Below are 18,622 nucleotides of genomic sequence, written 5' to 3'. Positions count from 1 at the left end.
AGCTCCCCACATCCTGCAGGTGCTATGACCTTGCTCTGAGGTGCACTCACCTTGAACGTGAGGAAAAGTCTAGGATAAAGTAGAGGGAGGTGGCAGGGTGGTTGGGAGCCTCTCCTGGGCACTCTGGTTTCTGGCAGGGCTGTTGTGTTTCTGCATTACCTTTAACTTGTCTACTGCTGCCTATAGCTGCATAGATTGTAAATACCTGCGTGGATCTTGTGCTGAGTTGTGAGTGCAAAGCTCCATTCTTTCATTTCCAGCTTGGCTGAGTCTAGTCTGGGTGATTTTCTTAAGTGTAGAGGGGGGCAGGTAACACCCAAACCATCATGAAGTGTTTGGTGGCAGTGAGATACCTGCTTCTGAATGAGCTCTTGACCCTTTTCTGGATGCATCTGCACCAGGTTGAGCTGAGGAGACACCGACCTCCGGAAAGGGTAAATGTCGCGGACGTAGGTCTGCCGGGAGAGGAAAGAGCTGTGTTTGAAACAAGGGTCACTTAAACAGCATCACCCCACAGAGCTGGGCAAGAAGCTTTTCTCCCTTCTGAAGGCTTTGTGCAAGGGCTTTCAGACAGTGTCAGGCACCACGGAATGTGGGAAGCTTTCTCCTGCAGCGGAGCATGAAAGGTAAACATCAGGCCCTGTGATGGGAAGTGTCCTTGGGTCTTACTGATTCCCAGGGGCCTAAGCTGGCAACCATGAGCAACCCACGCACAGCTGTCAGGGGGTGGAATCTGTCGGCCCCCGGGGCGGACGCAGCCCCAAGGGGGGCTGACCCTGGCCAGCCCCCCTGGGTGGTGCTCACAGGTTGTTTACCACAGGTAACCTATCTCTGCCTTACACATAACTTGGGGCCAATCTGTACTGTCCACTTCTGCCAGCCCCAGGCTGGCTGGAAACACCTCCTCTGGAGCACTATATAAGACACTGCACTACCCTAATAAAGCTGTACTGATGTACTGATGCACAGATGCCTGGAAGCTGCTGTCTCGAGTCGTCAGTACCCCGATCTCCCCTCTCGCCAGCCTCCGTACCCCGACAACGGAAGAGCATGCACAGAAGAGGACTTTGCTCTTTTCAAGGAGAGCTGTAGGTTAATGACTTAGATTCTGCTTCTGCTTCTTCTCTCTTCTGTCCAACTCCAAACTTTCATTGTACACAACTAAACACCAGGATGCAGTGTGCACAGGACAGAATTCTCTTTGTGGACTGCTTGCTCACCTGTAGACAACCCTGACATTTCAAAAGGGACAAGATGGAAAGAACAAAGTCCTCTGGTCCTGATCTTTGTCTTACCTTGTTGTAGTGAATAAGATTCCAGCGCTTATCCATTAAAAAGTAATGAGAAGCCTGCGTCTCAGGGATGTTAAAAAACTCCAAACACTCCTGAAAAGCAAGAAAGAAAAACACCCTGGTACTTATGAACTGTCTTGTAGAGAGAGCCAACATGTCAAAGAAGAATATCCAGCTGATTATGTCTCAAGCCTGCATGTCTTGGGCAGCCTGGTACACTGTTCCGACATTCATTCTTACTTCTCCTTCTATAGCGTCACAGATTGTGGCAGGGTGGAAGGGACCCTCAAAGCTCATCTTGTCCAACTCCCCTGCAGGCAACAGGGACACCTTCAACTAGAGCAGGCTGCCCAGGGACACATTGAGTCTGATCTTGAATGTCTCCAGAGTCAGGGGCTCAACCACATCTCTGGGCAGCCTGCTCCAGTGTTTCACCACTCTCACTGTGCAGAACTTCCTCCTGGTGTCCAACCTAAGCCTGCCCTGCTCCAGCTCCAAACCATTGCCCCTCATATGTTTGTGATGATCAAAGCATGCTGGTAGCACAGTCCTGAAGACTGATGTTCTTTGTTTCAGAGCCTTCATATCACAGATTTGCCTGGATAGATGAGCCACATAGAGCAGAATCATAGAATGGTTTAGGTTGGAAGGGACCTCAAGGATCAGCCAGTTCCAAACTCCTGCCATAGGCAGGGACAATTCCCACTAGAACAGGTCGCTCAAGGCCTCATCTAATCTGGCCTTAAACACCTCCAGGGAGGGAGCAGCCACAACCTCCCTGGGCAACCTGTGCCAGTGTCTCACCACCCTCACTGGAGAGAACTCCTTCCTCACATCCAGTTTCAATCTCCCCTTTGCCAGTTCAAACCCATTCCTCCTCCTCCTGCCATTCCCAGACCTTGTCAGTAGTCCCTCCCCAGCCCTCCTGGAGCCCCCTTTGGATTCTGGAAGGCCACTCCAAGGTCTCCCCCAAGCCTTCTCTTCTCCAGGCTGCAGAGCCCCAACTCTCTCAGCCTGCCCTCAGAGCAGAGCTGCTGCAGCCCTGTGAGCATCTTGGAGGCCTCCTCTGGACTGACTCAAACAGTTCCATGTTCCTCTTGTGCTGGGGGCTCCAGAACTGCCCCCAGGACTGCAGGTGGGGTCTCAGGAGAGCAGACATGGGTACTGCAGCCTCCAGTTCCATGCTGTGAAACCTGCCAAGCTTTAGTCCTAGGTGATGTACAGAGACACTACAGTTCCAGTCCAACTCCAAAGCACTGACATGTGTGGTTCTAATGAAAACTTAACACAGTTGGACACACTGAAGGCTTTTACAAATCCATTTCATCTGTGGCCAGGAAATCTTTGGCTGAGAGCAGACCTTGCATCTCCCAGATCTCAAGCTGTCACTGTGCCTGCTGAGCCTTCATTGCCACTCTGATCTTGATTGTTACGTTTAGTGCTGATAAAACCCAAATATTGCAATGATTTCTGCAGTTAGCCAAAGGATCCGGGACAGCAAACACCCAACACAGGGACAGCAATGTGCCCTGGTGGCCAAGGAGGCCAATGGCATCCTGGGGAACACTGACAACAGTGTGCCCAGCAGATCCAGGGAGGTTCTCCTCCCCCTCCACTCTGCCCTGCTGTGGCCCCACATGGAATACTGCATTCTGTTCTGGGCTCCCCAGTTCAAGAGGGACAGGGATCTACTGCAGAGAGTCCAGAGGAGGACTACAAGGGCCATCTCTGCCTGAGGAGGAGAGGCTGAGAGCCCTGGGGCTGCTTAGGCTGCAGAGGAGAAGGCTGAGAGGGGATCTGAGCAATGTCTATCAAGAGCTGAGGGCTGGGGGGCAGGAAGGGAGGGACAGGGACAGCCTCTGCTCACTTGTGCCCTGCCACAGGACAAGGGGCAAGGGATGGACACTGCAGCACAGCAAGTTCCAGCTCAACAGCAGCAACAACTTCTTGGCTGTGAGGGTGCCAGAGCCCTGGCACAGGCTGCCCAGAGAGGTTGTGGAGTGTCCTTCTGTGGAGCCTTTGCAGCCCTGTCTGGATGTGTTCCTGTGTGACCTGTGCTGGATTCTCAGGTCCTGCTGTGGAAGGGGTTGGGCTTGAAGATCTCCAGAGGTCCTTTCCAACCCCTAACATCCTGGGATCCTGTGACCAAGCTGCAGTGCCTTCAGATGTAGCCTGTGAGACATTTCTATTACCCTTCAATATCCTGTTGCTTGCCACCCAGCTCTCCTGGCAGCAATGGCTGTCAGCAAGACTTCCCTCCCTGACACTGAACAAGGCTGGCCAGGCAGAGTGCACTGCAGGCACACAGGGATGGCAGGTAAATCTGCTAGCAAGCAGTTTCTCTGCTTCAAAAACTCTTACCTTCAGAAGAGCCTCAAACTGTGTGTCCTCATGGACTGGCAACTGAGTTGGGATGTCACATTCATTCTGTCCGTGCACCACGAGAGTCTTTGTGCCTGAAAGAAGAGAAACAGTTGCATTCTCCCAGGCCTCTTTAAATAACTACTCCAAAAGACTGCCCATGGAGGAAAATGTTAGCTAAACTTCATGCTGGGCAGACAGACAGTGCCAGTCCCCTCTGGAATCCAGGAGGTGGTGTTAGCACAGTCTCACACTTGGATAGTTACTGAGAAGTCATTCTCTTCCCAAAGGAGGAGTTGGCTTTTGCAGCAACTCTCACTCTGAGGAAGAAACACATCTAAAAGGTCAACTCTTTTTTCAGCAAGACAGCTCTTGCCCAACTCATGATGTCCTAGGCTCAGAGCATGCTGGTCTTGGGCTCTCTCAAGACTGAAGTGAGAGGCTGCATCAAGTCAAAGTGAGTCTGAGTGGTACAGTCTCGGGGGCTGTCCTGCCAGCTTGCACAGCTCGGCTGGCACAGAGTCAGGGTCCAAAAGACTTCTCATTCACTTTTCAGTCACTTCTTTCATAGCTCTTAAAGAACTTTTCTGAATCCCAGGCAAATTAGAGGTAGAAGTTTAGTGGCTAAATCCTCAATTCAAGCAAAATTGACTTAGTACATGCAGCCTTATTTTTAACAAGCCATTTTTCTGCCTCAGTTCTGATTTCCCTGTTGCTAAGAGCAGGTCATGACCTTGGAAGCAAAGGAGATATAGAGACTCATTTCTTATACCTGGCATTGAGGCAGTCACCAGCAGCTTCACTTCACACTGTTCCTTCTTCATAGTCTGTTTGAGATCCTTGAAAAAGAGTCCTTCCACATAACCCACCACCTCCCACAGGAAGGTGAGCGTGGCAGAAATGGCATCCATGCCCCACTCGCAGGGAGTGCGGACGAAATACATGATCAGTCCTACCTGTGGGCAGCAAGCAAGAGCAGAATCAGGCTGGACACACTCAGGAACTCTGCAGAGCACTGCAGAGCACTGCATAAGCACTGCATAAGCACAAAACAAGAGCGTTGTTCCTCTGCCTTTCCTCACTCAGAGGGAGAAACCCATTCAACTTACACCCCCGAGGTTTATACACCCCACAGAACAATCTCCTGTACTCTTCTTCCTGTCTCTAGAGAGGGTGGGGGCCGGGGATGAAAAGCACTGTTGCAGCCCAGCCTTGACTGCCATTGCAGGTGAGCAAAAGGGAGAGAGCCTCTACAGTAGGACAGGTCCTATGCCGTCTGCTCTGCTCTTCCACAGTAAGAGTTCCTCTGCCTTCTGCTCTGCTGCAGTAAGAGTTCCTCTGCCTTCTGCTCTGCTGCAGTAAGAGAGCTCCTGTGCCTTCTGCTCTGCTGCAGTAAGAGAGCTCCTGTGCCTTCTGCTCTGCTGCAGTAAGAGAGCTCCTGTGCCTTCTGCTCTGCTGCAGTAGGAGAGTTCCTACACCTTCTGCTCTGCTGCAGTAAGAGAGCTCCTGTGCCTTCTGCTCTGCTGCAGTAGGAGAGTTCCTACACCTTCTGCTCTGCTGCAGTAAGAGAGCTCCTGTGCCTTCTGCTCTGCTGCAGTAAGAGTTCCTACACCTTCTGCTCTGCTGCAGTAAGAGAGTTCCTGTGCCTTCTGCTCTGCTGCAGTAAGAGAGCTCCTGTGCCTTCTGCTCTGCTGCAGTAAGAGTTCCTCTGCCTTCTGCTCTGCTGCAGTAAGAGAGCTCCTGTGCCTTCTGCTCTGCTGCAGTAAGAGAGCTCCTGTGCCTTCTCACAAACAACTAGAGGGCTCCTGGAGCAGTGTAACATCTGGTTCTAACTGGAGCAGATGCATTTTCCACAATCTTGAAGGAAGCTGCTCGATGTGCTCCAGTAGGACTACCAAAGAGCAGAGCACTGCCTGAATCACAACGAAACGAAGCAACACAAGGTTTGTGGCACTGAGCTCCTCCTATTTGTCAACAGCTCACTTCTCCGTGGTTCAGTTCAGAAATCCATCACAGGTTGCTTAAGGGTTTAATCCAATGTTAAAGACTGCTTTTTCCTCCCCATGGAAGGATGAAGGTTAGTGTGAGCCTGGTGCACCCACAGCCAGAAGGAGAGATGAGCCATGTAGGAAAAGTTAAAAGCATTTCTTTCCTTGCAGATTGAGGCATTAGCTTCTTAGGACACAGGCAGGCAGAGTGTGATTCTGGGCTGCAGAGCAGACCCACAAGCTACTCACCAAGTAGTTAAAGAGAATATGAGAGGTTTGGGCAGGGAAGTCTCCAATGTTCAACAAAAGCTTCCTTAACATATACATCAGCTCATCCTGGAAGAGAGGCAAATGGGTTTTATTTGCATCACAAAGTGGAGAATGGATTTCTCCTTTTTATCCTCTTTGGCTTTGTTTCCTCCCGTTTTCCCACACCCCCTTGTCCAGCTGTCCCTTGCTGCATGAAGCAGAACTCTGTGCTCTAACTTCTCCCACCTAATCTAAAAGAAGGCCCAGGACACAACACAAAGGTCAAGGCCTTTCTCTTTTCACCTCAGAGGGGCCAGTGCCTGCTACTGCAATCTGTGCTGACTGCAGCGTCCTGATTCTGCAATCCTGTCCCTGTGACAATCTCGGTGCTGGCTCCCTCTGCTAAGCCCTGTGCTGTTTACCACCACAAGTGACCACCTACATGATCTGTGAAACGTAGTTCAGCTCAACTCAGTAACTGTGCTGCTGGAAGGAGCTGTGGGCAGGACCTAGCTTTTGCTCCTCTACCAGCTCTCTGTCTTCATGCAAACGATCATATTTCTTCTGGTGGGGAGGGAGTGTAAGGGGGAAGGAAGTCCACTGTCAGCTAAGGACAGACTGCATCACTGTTTCTTCTATGACCCTCATCTTCTTAATCCACAGTAGATTGAAGCTACTGCTGTGGGCATGACTGTGTGGCTTTGCCCAGTATGGTTTGGTTTGGCTAACTGCCATCCTGCTTGGCCATTCTGTGTCCAAGGGGCAATGAATCTCTGCCCACATTGGTAAAAGGAGACAGGCAGGTGAACAACCTGCTTTTGCTTCCCTGCTCTGCTCCCCTGCTCTGTGCCTGCTCTCTCTGCTGTGCCCAGCCCTGCTGCCATTGCACACTGCCTTATTGCTGCCTGCTAACCTCCACTGCTGCCAGTCACCAGGAGCAGACCCTGGATGCCTGCACACAATCGGCCTGTGTGGCCAACGTGACACCGTGCTGAGACTGCACACATCTGCCTCTGCACCTGCAGCTCCTGCCTAGAACCCCTGCACATACACACAGATGGTCCAGAAGCAGCCAGGAGACAAGGGCAGAGATTGGCTGCGTCCTGTCCCCAGGAGCTGGGAAGCTATAATAAAGTGTTGAAACTGTGCCCAGAGCAGGGTACCATGTGTGAGAGCATTCCCTGGTCCCCAAAGAACTCACTGGAACACCATCTTTTAGAGAAAGCTGATCTGAGGGCATGAGTGGAAGCAGGATTGCCTATGTCGGGTAGAAAGGACTGTGCTTCTCTGAGCAGCTGTTTAAAGTCTGACTTAGAGCAAGGCAGATCCTTGCTGGTGGTAAATCAGTTCTGTCCCACTTACAGGAGTGGAGAAAGATGGCAGACAGCTGATGGTAAGGCCTAAAAGTCTTTGAGCTACATTTGAATAGCAAAAGCTGTTCTGCAGTGCTGCTGCCAGCATGATCGCGCCAGCGGCTGCGCTGCCCTGCTCTGAGCATGCCTCTCTGGGCAGGGGCAGCGCTCACCTGCCGGTTGCTGATGGTGAGCTTCTCCAGGAAGTGGCGCAGCACTGTAGAGGGGTCTTCAATCAGGCAGTTCCACAGCACCTGCTGAGCAACAGCACTCACTGTGAAAGAGAAGGAAAATAAGGTCAGAACGACCTCCCCCGGCAAGCCTTGCGCTGCTGCACTTACACACCAGTGCTGCCAACGTTCTGCCATGGGCTCCTGCTTGGTACTGAAACACGCCGGAGGCACAGCATCACAGAAACATCTGGCTTGGAAGAGACCTCCAGAGGTCATCCAGTTCAACCCTCTGCAGTCAGCAGGGACAGCCTCAACTAGATCAGGATGCCCACAGCCCTGTCCAGCCTCACCTTAAGTATCTCCAGGAATGGGGCCATAACCACCTCTCTGGGCAACCTGCTGCAGGGGTCCAGCAGTCTCCTGGTGCAGAACTTGTTCCTCACATCCAATCTCAATCTGCTCTGCTCCAGTTTGCAGCCATTGCCCTTGTCCTGTCCCTGCAGGCCTTTGCAAACAGTCTCTCTGCAGCCTTCTTGTAGCCCCTTCAGGTAAGGGCAGGTTGCTCTTAGGTCTCCCTGGAGCCTTCTCTTCTCCAGGCTGAACACCCCTAGATCCCTCAAACTGTCCTCATAGCAGAGCTGCTCCAATCTCCTTCATGGCCTTTCTCTGGACCTTTTCCATCAGGTCCAGAGTCTCTTTGAGGCACCAGGATTCCTAATCACCAGTGCAACCCCTGGAAGCAATAATGCCAGGGCTGATATCTGAACCTACCCTAGGTGCTGGTGCTATGACAGGAAACACTTCAGTGCTGAACTCAGAGGAGTAACAAAGAAATAACTGTTTAGAATCACAACTCCAGATGGACAAACCTGGCAATTAAATGCATCAATCCCTGTACTTTTTTGTACCTCAATCTCTTAGTGATCCATTGAGTGATTTTATCTGGTATTTGGGAATGGTATTAGGTTGGCAGCAGAGAATTGTGTCGATAAGCAGCACCCCAGAGGGTCAATAATTACAACCCTGTAAAGATCAACACAAAGGGAAATTATTTGTTCCTGGTCACAAAAGGACACCTATAGGACTCAGGTGGCAGACTACATCCACCCAAAGCTGAATGTGAAATGTAACAGAAAGTTGAATGTGCAATCAGCTGATGTGATGAGTGATGGGAAAGGAAGTAAGCAAAAGCAACAGTGCAGCTCCAAGAACATTCAAATACAGAACAATGCATTATCACAGAGTGTCAGGGGCTGGAAGGGACCTCCAAAGCTCATCCAGACCCTGCCAGAGCAGCATCACCCAGAGCAGGTCACACAGGAACACATCCAGGTGGGTTTTGGATATCTCCAGAGAGGGAGACTCCACAGCCCCCCTGGGCAGCCTCTTCCAGGGCTCTGGCACACTCACAGGGAAAAAATTCCTATGCCTCAGCTGCCACCACTGCCCCTTGCCCTGGCACTGGCATCACCCAGCAGAGCCTGGCTGCAGCCTCCTGCCACTCACCTGCACATCTTTCCCAACACCAAGGAGGTCACCTCTCAGGCTCTCCTCTTCCAGCAGCACAGCCCCAGCTCCCTCAGGCTCTCCTCCTAAGGAAGATCTTCCACTGCCTGCAGCATCTTTGAGGCTCTGTGCTGGACACTCTCAAGCAGTTCCCTGAGGTTCTTCTTGAACTGAGGGGCCCAGAACTGGACACAATATTCCAGGTGCAGCCTCCCCAGGGCAGAGCAGAGGGGCAGGAGAACCTCTCTCGACCTCCTAACCACAGCCCTTCTAATGCAGCCCAGGATGGCATTGGCCTTCTTGGCCAGCAGAGCACATTGCTGGCTCATGGGCATCCTTCCATCCACCTTGCAACCCAAATGCTCAAGTTGTGTATAGGTGACAGGATGTGGACCTGCTGGAGCCAATGCAGAGGAGGGCAAGGAAGCTGGGGAAGGCCCTGGAGAAGAAAACTGATGAGGAGAAACTGAAGGAGCTGTGGATAGTTGGTTTGAAAAAGAGGAGGCTGAGGGGAGACCTCCTGGCTCTGTACAGCTCCCTGAAAGGCCCTTGTGGAGAGGTTGGTGCTGGCCTCTTCTCACAGGGCATTAGCCACAGAACAAGAGGCAATGGCCTCAGGCTGCAGCAGGGCAGGTTTAGACTGGACATGAGGAAGGATTTTTTCCCAGCCAGAGTGGTGAGGCACTGGAATGTGCTGCCCAGGGAGGTGGTGGAGTGCCCAAGCCTGGCTGTGTTTCAAGGTGGTTTGGCTGTGGTGCTTGGGGATATGGCTTAGGGTGCACCTTGCAGAGCAGGGTTCTGGGCTGGACTTGGTGATCCTGAGGGGTTTTGCCAGCCTGGATGTTGCTGTGATGTAGTACTAGTGATAGATATGAGAAATAACACCAGTGATAATTAGATATCATATAGATATGATAATATAATGCAGATATACTATAGGTAGAATAGAGATATATAAAATATAATATAGAAGATATAAATAATACAATCCTTCATTCTCATAAATCCATAATATGGTCAGATAAAGCACCCTGCAGTGCATCAGTACTGTTGCAGCTGCATGCATTGATAGTTGTTTGGCTGTGTTGCTTTCAGGGTGGGCTGAGTGGCATAGGCAGAAGTTTGGGGTTCAGTGCAGCTTGTGTTCATTCAAGTGTTTCCCCTAAACCAGCAGGGGAAAGGGAGGAATCATAGAATCAAGGAGGTTGGAAGAGAGCTCCAAGCTCAGCCAGCCCAACCTAGCACCCAGCCCTGCCCAACCAACCAGACCATGGCACTCAGTGCCCCAGCCAGGCTTGGCTGCAACACCTCCAGCCACAGCCACTCCACCACCTCCCTGGGCAGCCCATTCCAATGCCAATCACTCTCTCTGACAACAACTTCCTAACAACATCCAGCCTAGACCTGCCCTGGCACAGCTTCAGACTCTGGCCCCTTGTTCTGTTGCTGGGTGCCTGGCAGCAGAGCCCAACCCCACCTGGCTACAGCCTCCCTGCAGGCAGCTGCAGGCAGCAATGAGCTCTGCCCTGAGCCTCCTCTGCTGCAGGCTGCACCCCCCAGCTCCCTCAGCCTCTCCTCACAGGGCTCTGCTCCAGGCCCCTCCCCAGCCTTGCTGCCCTTCTCTGGCCCCCTATAGCACCTCAACCTCTCTCTTGAATTGAGGAGCCCACAACTGGACACAGCACTCAAGCTGTGGTCTGAGCAGTGCTGAGCACAGGGGCACCAAGAACCTCCCTTGTCCTGCTGCCCACACTGCTCCTCAGCCAGACCAGGATGCCATTGGCTCTGCTGCCCACCTGGGCACTGCTGCCTCCTCTTCAGCTCCTCTCTACCAGCACCCCCAGCTCCCTCTCTGCCTGGCTGTTGTCAGCCACTCTGGCCCCAGCCTGTAGTGCTGCCTGGGGTTTTAAATGAGGGCATTTAGGGCCTCAAAAGAGAAAAAAAAAATCAAATACAAACATGCAGGAAGAAAGCAGACACCATACCAGTCACATTTGTGTTGTGAATCTGCTTTGGAATCATTTGTGAGGATTTTATAATTGTTCATTACCTCTTTAGCAAATCCATGTGTGCACCACAGGCAGCACATAACACCGCGAGGGCAGACACAAGGCAGTGCTACACCTCTGACACTTCAGCCATGGCATCTCTGCAAAACTATGTTCAAAGTGCTGGCAGGTTCCATCAGCTTTGAGCAAGAAAGGTCTGGAGGTGCTGGAAGGTGTCCAGAGAAGGACCACGAGGGTGATCAGAGGGCTGGAGCTGCTCTGCTACAGGGATGGGCTCAGAGAGTTTGGATTGTTCAGTCTGGAGAAGAGAAGGCTCTGAGGCTATTGTAGCTCTCCAGTATCTGATGTGGGCTAAAAGAAAGATGCTGAGGGACTTGTTATGGTGCTGGGCAGTGACAGGACTGGGGGGGAAATGGATCCAAGCTAGAGGAGGGCAGATTGAGATTGGATGTTAGGAAGAAGTTCTTCCCCATGATAGTGATGAGACACTGGCACAGGCTGCCCAGGGAGGTGGTGTAAGCCTCATCCCTGGAGGTTTTTAAGGCCAGGCTGGATGTGGCTGTGGGCAACCTGATTTGGTATGAGGTGTCCCTGCCTATGGCAGGGGGGTTGGAGCTGGCTGATCCTTTAGGTGCCTTCCAGCCCTGACAATTCTGTGAATGCCCTGACGTTTATTCTAGGTCAGTACCAGCTACTCCATCCTCCCGCACTTCTCCATCTTCCATCAGGTGCACGATGGGGAGCACTGCTGCACAGATGCATGCTGGAAACACGGCTTGAGGTGGCTGTGGCACGTGGTGGTTTGGAGTGTGCTCTGTGGTGTGTTCTTCATCTGGAGCAGTAAGAAGAGTAGAAGGAGACTGTTAGGCTGTGGTATTATCCAGGCTGGTTAGACAAACATTTGTGTTAGGTGCTATACAAACAGAACAAAGCCAGGCACTGTCTGATCATCCTGCAAGCTCACTGCTACCTCCAGCAAGAAAATGAGCCTCCAGCCAACATCCTGATCTTAGAATCATAGAATCAACCAGGTTGGAAGAGAGCTCCAAGATCATCCAGCCCAACCTAGCACCCAGCCCTGCCCAACCAACCAGACCATGGCACTAAGTGCCCCAGCCAGGCTTGGCTTCAACACCTCCAGGCACAGCCACTCCACCACCTTCCTGGGCAGCCCATTCCAATGCCAATCACTCTCTCAAGATGAAGAATATTCATTGCTAAATATATGTTTTTCAATTAACATTTGGGGCACACATTTTCTTGTGGCTGGGATCCCATTTCATTGCCATTTTTCAGCTACTCATGCGAGAGGCAAGAGAAGACATTGCGGCAGCAGGGGCGAATGGAACAGGGCAGGGCAGAAATTGATTGTAAAGTAGCTCAAGCTTGGGACTATATTCAGCAAAGGGCAGCACCACCAGCTTTGTGGGGCAGCAGGAAGGACTTCCAGGGAATGAAATGCTGGAAGGGGAATAGTGCAGAGTGAAGCCAACCCACCTTCAGCACTGACCGCTGAGCGCACGGACCAGACGGAGCCGCGGCGGAAAGAGTAGTTCCTGTGAGAGGTGCTGGAGGTGCAGGAAGGGCTCACAGACAGGCGGCGTGAGGCCAGGTTGGCAACTTCTTCTACTGACAAAGAGAATGGGAAATGTCAGTCCAGATCCAACTGACAGGCTCTAGGGACCTCTCTGAAGGACAGCACTTAGAAGTAAGTTGGGTCGTTGAAAATTCGAGTATCACAGTGTCACAGTATCATCAGGGTTGGAAGAGACCTCACAGATCATTAAGTCCAACCCTTTAGCACAGAGCTCAAGGCCAGACCATGGCACCAGGTGCCACGTCCAGTCCTGCCTTGAAAGCTCCAGGGACGGCGACTCCACTACCTCCCCGGGCAGCCCATTCCAGTGTCCAATGACTCTCTCAGTGAAGAACTTTCTCCTCACCTCCAGCCTAAATCTCCCCTGGCACAGCCTGAGGCTGTGTCCTCTCGTTCTGGTGCTGGCCACCTGAGAGAAGAGAGCAACCTCCTCCTGGCCACAACCACCCCTCAGGTAGTTGCAGACACCAATAAGGTCTCCCCTGAGCCTCCTCTTCTCCAGGCTAACCAATCCCAGCTCCCTCAGCCTCTCCTCGTAGGGCTGTGCTCAAGGCCTCTCCCCAGCCTCGTCGCCCTTCTCTGGACACGCTCAAGCATCTCAATGTCCCTCCTAAACTGGGGGGCCCAGAACTGAACACAGGGACGTGTTCCTGTGCAGAGTACAGGGGCAGAATGACCTCCCTGCTCCTGCTGACCACACCATTCCTGATGGAGGCCAGGATGCCACTGGCTCTCTTGGCCACCTGGGCACACTGTTCAGGCAGGTATCAATCAGCACCCCCAGATCCCTCTCTGTCTGGCTGCTCTCCAGCCACTCCGACCCCAGCCTGTATCTCTGCATGGGGTTGTTGTAGCCAAAGGGCAGCACTGGAAAGGCACAACCTACAATGCACACAGGTGGTTTGCTGGTGCTCGGGGAAGGGGCAGAGCATTGTTCCCTAAGCCTTCAGTGCTTGGGTGAGTCACACTGCAACTGAGTTGACTCTGCTTCTTCTCATCTACATCCTGTTAACGATCGTGGCTGCTCTTAAGAACTGGGACTGCTGCTGACAGACCTCCCATTGTACATTCAGAGCTGAACTTCACCTTCCCTGCACTCACCTAATGGCACATACCTTGGAATGCCTTTCATCAAATCTCTGTCAGCCTGAACCAAAGAAAATCTTCACCAGAGACTAAGCTTTCTATGCCACATCATCTAACTAGAGCTGTCTGAAAGTCTGGCAGCCAGCTTGAGCTGACCATCAAAGGCTCCCTGCCTAGCCACCACAAAGGCACAACACTCCAGGGGCAATTCAATGTTATTGTAAGGTTGATCCTTAAGGCAGATACTGCCAAAGTGTGGTTCCTCCCACACCTCTGTTACTAAAGGGTTGAAGTCAGGCAAGGCATGTTTTACTTTAAAACCTGCAAGAGGCTGGGAGCTTTGAGATGTTAAATCATAGAATCAAGGAGGTTGGAAGAGAGCTCCAAGCTCAGCCAGCCCAGCCTAGCACCCAGCCCTGCCCAACCAACCAGACCATGGCACTAAGTGCCCCAGCCAGGCTTGGCTGCAACACCTCCAGGCACAGCCACTCCACCACCTCCCTGGGCAGCCAATTCCAATGCCAATCACTCTCTCTGCCAGGAACTTCCTCCTAACATCCAGCCTAGACCTGCCCTGGCACAGCTTCAGACTCTGTCCCCTTCTTCTCTTGCTGACTGCCTGGCAGCAGAGCCCAACCCCACCTGGCTACAGCCTCCCTGCAGGCAGCTGCAGGCAGCAATGAGCTCTGCCCTCAGCCTCCTCTGCTGCAGGCTGCACACCCCCAGCTCCCTCAGCCTCTCCTCACAGGGCTGTGCTCCAGGCCCCTCCCCAGCCTTGCTGCCCTTCTCTCAACACCTTCCAGCACCTCAACATCTCTCTTGAATTGAAATGTTGCCAAGTTTCACTGAAGATAGGGGGAGAGGGCAAGGCCCTTCAGGTCACAGAGTGATCACTCAACACATGGAAGGTTTCGAGCTCTCTTTGCCCTGGCTTTTAATTACACTTTTCCCCAGCAGCTTGGACTCTTCAACAAATGGATGTGGCCATGACTTTCCTAACACTAACAGTCACTGTTCCTGGACACCACCCCCCTGGTCAGTGCTCTGTCTTGGTGACAAGTGCTCTCAGGTGCCTGGAATGCAGTTCCTGACCCCAGAGCTCACCTTCTTCTTCCTGCTCTGAGCTGGGTGTGCAGGTTGGCTCGTAGCAGGCCTCCATGGTGATGGGGATGGCAGTGATGAGGCTGGCTTCCCGGCCCAGCCGCTTCTTCTCTTCCTCCTGCTGCAGGTTCTTCAGGATGTGCTCCGCCCGCTGGTGGGAACGAGACACGGCTCTGGCTGAAAACGACTTCTGTAAGGAAGAGAAGTGAAGCAACACAAGCTGAGGCTGTTAGCAACCACACACCCTGCTCTGCCTGCCAGAGTCCTCAGTGACAGTCATCTATTCCACTCTGCTGAGACCCCATCTGGAGTACTGCATCCAGTTCTGGAGCCCCTATGACAAGAGGGCTGTGGAGATGCTGGAGAGTGTCCAGAGCAGGGCCAGGAGGATGCTCAGAGGCTGCAGCAGCTCTGCTGTGAGCACAGACTGAAAGAGTTGGGGCTGTGCAGGCTGGTGCAGAGGAGGCTCCCAGGTGACCTTCTTGTGGCCTGCCAGGATCTGAAGTGGGATACAAAAAAGCTGGGGAGGGACTTTTGAGGCTGTGAGGGAGTGCCAGGAGTGGGGGGAATGGAGCAAAGGTGGAGGTGGGGAGAGTGAGGCTGGAGGGGAGGAGGAAGTTGTTGAGCAGGAGAGTGGTGAGAGGCTGGAATGGGTTGCCCAGGGAGGGGGTTGAGGCCCCATGGCTGGAGGTGTTTGAGGCCAGGCTGGCTGAGGCTGTGTGCAGCCTGCTCTAGGGTAGGGTGTCCCTGGGCATGGCAGGGGGGTTGGCACTGGCTGCTCCTTGTGCTCCCTTCCAACCCTGCCTGATTCTGTGACTCAACAGCTCAGTTTCTAAACACAAATCAGAGTAGCGCTCAGCAGACATTCAGCAGGCATTCAGCAGGAGACTCCTCTTGGAGCTGTGGCTGCACCAGCTCCCGGGGCAGACTTCTCCCAGGAGACACCACAGGAAGCAGTGCAGGGAAAATGTCCTGGCAGGCAGCTCAAGGGAGCCGATCCCTGCCTGGAGGGAGGGCAGCTCTGTGCTCCTAAGAGCTGAGATGCTGCCTCCCGCAGGAGGCACGCAGCACAGTGCGGCAGTGAGCAAACAGAAATGCCCGGGTAAAAAATTCCATCTGTCCTACACAGACTGCTTTTTTCCCAGCTGAGGAAGACAAGAAAGCTCAGCTTTTAGTCCACATCTGGCTTAAGTTGCCCCATACCACTAAAGAGAAAAAGCAGTGACTGCTCTGATGATGCCTGCTCACCGACTGATCTTCATTGATGGGGTCTTGCACGCTCCCACTGCACTGAGGGACCCAGGGTGGGTCAAACATTGGCACAGATGGCATTCCCAGGACAGGAGAAGGCAGAGTGAAGTTTATACTTGGAGGGGGGATCTAAAGAAAACCATGAAAGGCATTTTGTTACAGCAGACTTATTAATGTCAGCACAGCTGATTAAACATGAGCACAAGTACCCGAGACGTGAATTACTCCTGGCAATTCTTCCCACCTCCAGATCTCACTATGCTGTGATGTCATCTGTCACACACCTTCCTTTCTTTCTCTCATGCTATTCCTGACCTCTGTCCCCATTACAGCCTCATGTTATGAAGAGCAAGTGTCAGGAGGACAGAGCTAGGCTCTGCTCAGAGTTGCCCAATGACAGGGCAAGGGCAATGCGTGCAAGCTGGAATATAGAAGTGTCTATGTGAACATAAGGAAAAGGTTTTTCCCTGTGAGGGTGACAGAACACTGGAGCAGGCTGCCCAGGGGGATTGTGAAGTCTCCCTCTCTGGAGACATTCAAAACCCACCTGAGTGTGTTCCTGTGTGACCTACTCTAGGTGATCCTGCCCTGCAGGTGGGTTGGGCTGGATGAGCTTTCGAGGTCCCTTCCAACCCCTAATGTTCAGTGGTTTATACTCTCTCAGTTCTACCCCCAACCCCCAGGGTGGTTTGTACAACTTTTTCTTCTCTCTAAATGGATTTTCATGCAGTTCCATGGCAGCATATTGCTACACATATATCCACAAGGCAAGCTGTAAGTGGCAACACGGTGGCTCCTGTGTCCTACCTACCTTAAAGATTTGCTGTGCTCCTTCCTCCATCCTTGGCCAGACTTGATACCGAAACCTCCAGAGCGTGTGAAATTTGAGAATGGCATTCAGCCTTTGCACTGTCTCTGGGTGATGGAACTCGGACATCAGCATGTCAGAAACAGCCTCTGGCACTTTCACAGCACACAGCAGGAACATGGCAGCTGCAGGGAGAGAACGTCTGATCATCTGCTTTCCTTAATGGTGTGTTTATTTGCCAGGGAGAAACTGCAGCTCTACAAATCCCCACCAAGGCAAACCTGGCTTGGCTCTAGAAATGAGCTCAGCAATCTACCAGACCTAGTGGAAGTTGTACTGCGTCTCAGTTCTGGTTTCCATTTCCCAGGGACTCAAATCTAGTTAGTAGAAGCAGTAACAATTCCTAGGATGCCTTTCTCTCTCCCCACCTTTTTTTTTCAAAGAAAGGGAATTAGATGTAGAGAGGAAAAGGTAAACCACACCCAAATAAAATAGTCTCACTTGGACTGGGAAGCTAAAAGAGAAAGCTTTGACAATAAGGACCTGGCCAGGCTGGATGGGTGGGCAGAGGCCAATGGGATGAGATCTAACAAGGGCAAGTGCAGGGTTCTGCACTTTGGCCACAATAACCCCAAGCAGAGCTACAGGCTGGGGCCAGAGTGGCTGAGAACAGCCAAGAGGAAAGGGACCTGGGGGTACTGAAGATGAGGCAGCAGTGTGCCCAGGTGGCCAAGAGAGCCAATGGCATCCTGGGCTGGCTCAGGAGCAGTGTGGCCAGCAGGACAAGGGAGGTTATTCTTCCCCTGTACTCAGCACTGGTCAGGCCACATCTTGAGTGCTGTGTCCAGTTCTGGGCCCCTCAATTCAAGAGGGATGTTGAGGTGCTGGAAGGTGTCCAGAAAGGGCGACTAAGCTGGTGAGGGGCCTGGAACAGAAACCCTATGAGGAGAGGCTGAGGGAGCTGGGGGTGTGCAGCCTGCAGAAGAGGAGGCTCAGGGCAGAGCTCATTGCTGTCTGCAACTACCTGAAGGGACATTGTAGCCAGGTGGGGGGGTGGGCTCTTCTCCCAGGCAAGCAGCAATAGAACAAGGGGACACAGCCTCAAGTTGTGCCAGGGCAGGTCTAGGCTGGATGTTAGGAGGAAGTTTTTGGCAGAGAGAGTGATTGGCATTGGAATGGGCTGCCCAGGGAGGTGGTGGAGTGGCTGTGCCTGGAGGTGTTGCAGCCAAGCCTGGCTGAGGCACTTAGTGCCATGGTCTAGTTGACCGGCTAGGGCTGGGTGCTAGGTTGGGCTGGATGATCTTGGAGGTCTCTTCCAACCTGCTTGATTCTATGATTCTATAAATAGAAGGTATTTGAGGTAGAAGAGTTACAAAGAGGCATAGGGAAGGGAAAACAAGATACAGAATATATATACACAAGCAGATTGGTGGCAGTGGGTTTTGTCCACCCTCGTGGACTGATGGCCACATGGGAAACCAAAGAGCAGCAGGAACAGAAGGGTGATGCTGGCAGGCATAGAGGCAGGCAAGAGAGAGCAGAAGAGGGAGTTCCTCTGTCTTCATAGGGGGCTGGACAGGAGGTGGGAGTGGGCTAAGCACTACACCTGGACTAAAGCTCAGATCCACCCCCAGGGAGGAGTCAGGAGCACCTGGGGTCAGCATCAAGACCACTCCCCCAGGAGGGTTAACCCTTTACATACTGCTTTGTGAAACCAAGCATATATGTGTCCCCTCCTGGAGCCACACAGAGTTGTGTGTGAGACTTGTAAAGACTTTGGAAACCTGCTGTTAAAAGAAAGCACAGTTTTGCTCTTCTCACTAGAAGTCTCAGCCTCGACTGAAGCATC

The 18,622-nt window shown here is 52.5% G+C and overlaps 1 protein-coding gene across 5 annotated transcripts in view; it reads right to left on the bottom strand.

Annotated features, from left to right (window-relative positions):
- The window catches only part of UNC80 (unc-80 homolog, NALCN channel complex subunit), a 208,791-nt gene that overhangs the window by 66,345 nt on the left and 123,824 nt on the right, over nt 1–18,622 (bottom strand). For 4 of the 5 annotated variants that reach the window (XM_064163905.1, XM_064163908.1, XM_064163906.1 and 1 more), the window contains 11 exons: nt 16,777–16,958; nt 15,963–16,094; nt 14,718–14,904; nt 12,428–12,559; nt 11,619–11,762; nt 7,416–7,516; nt 5,891–5,977; nt 4,426–4,609; nt 3,654–3,748; nt 1,296–1,385; nt 354–455 (listed from right to left, as the gene is read on the bottom strand). In XM_064163905.1, coding sequence (XP_064019975.1) covers nt 354–455; nt 1,296–1,385; nt 3,654–3,748; nt 4,426–4,609; nt 5,891–5,977; nt 7,416–7,516; nt 11,619–11,762; nt 12,428–12,559; nt 14,718–14,904; nt 15,963–16,094; nt 16,777–16,958 — 1,436 coding nt within the window. The remainder of the gene's footprint in view (nt 1–353; nt 456–1,295; nt 1,386–3,653; nt 3,749–4,425; nt 4,610–5,890; nt 5,978–7,415; nt 7,517–11,618; nt 11,763–12,427; nt 12,560–14,717; nt 14,905–15,962; nt 16,095–16,776; nt 16,959–18,622) is intronic. The other variant, XM_064163907.1, reaches the window with a different exon arrangement.

This window comes from Pogoniulus pusillus, chromosome 24 (genome assembly GCF_015220805.1).
Source record: "Pogoniulus pusillus isolate bPogPus1 chromosome 24, bPogPus1.pri, whole genome shotgun sequence".
NCBI classification, from domain to species: Eukaryota; Metazoa; Chordata; class Aves; order Piciformes; family Lybiidae; genus Pogoniulus; species Pogoniulus pusillus.
The sequence above is the reverse complement of the archived record's forward strand: the minus strand, read 5'-3'. Positions and strand labels throughout refer to the sequence as shown.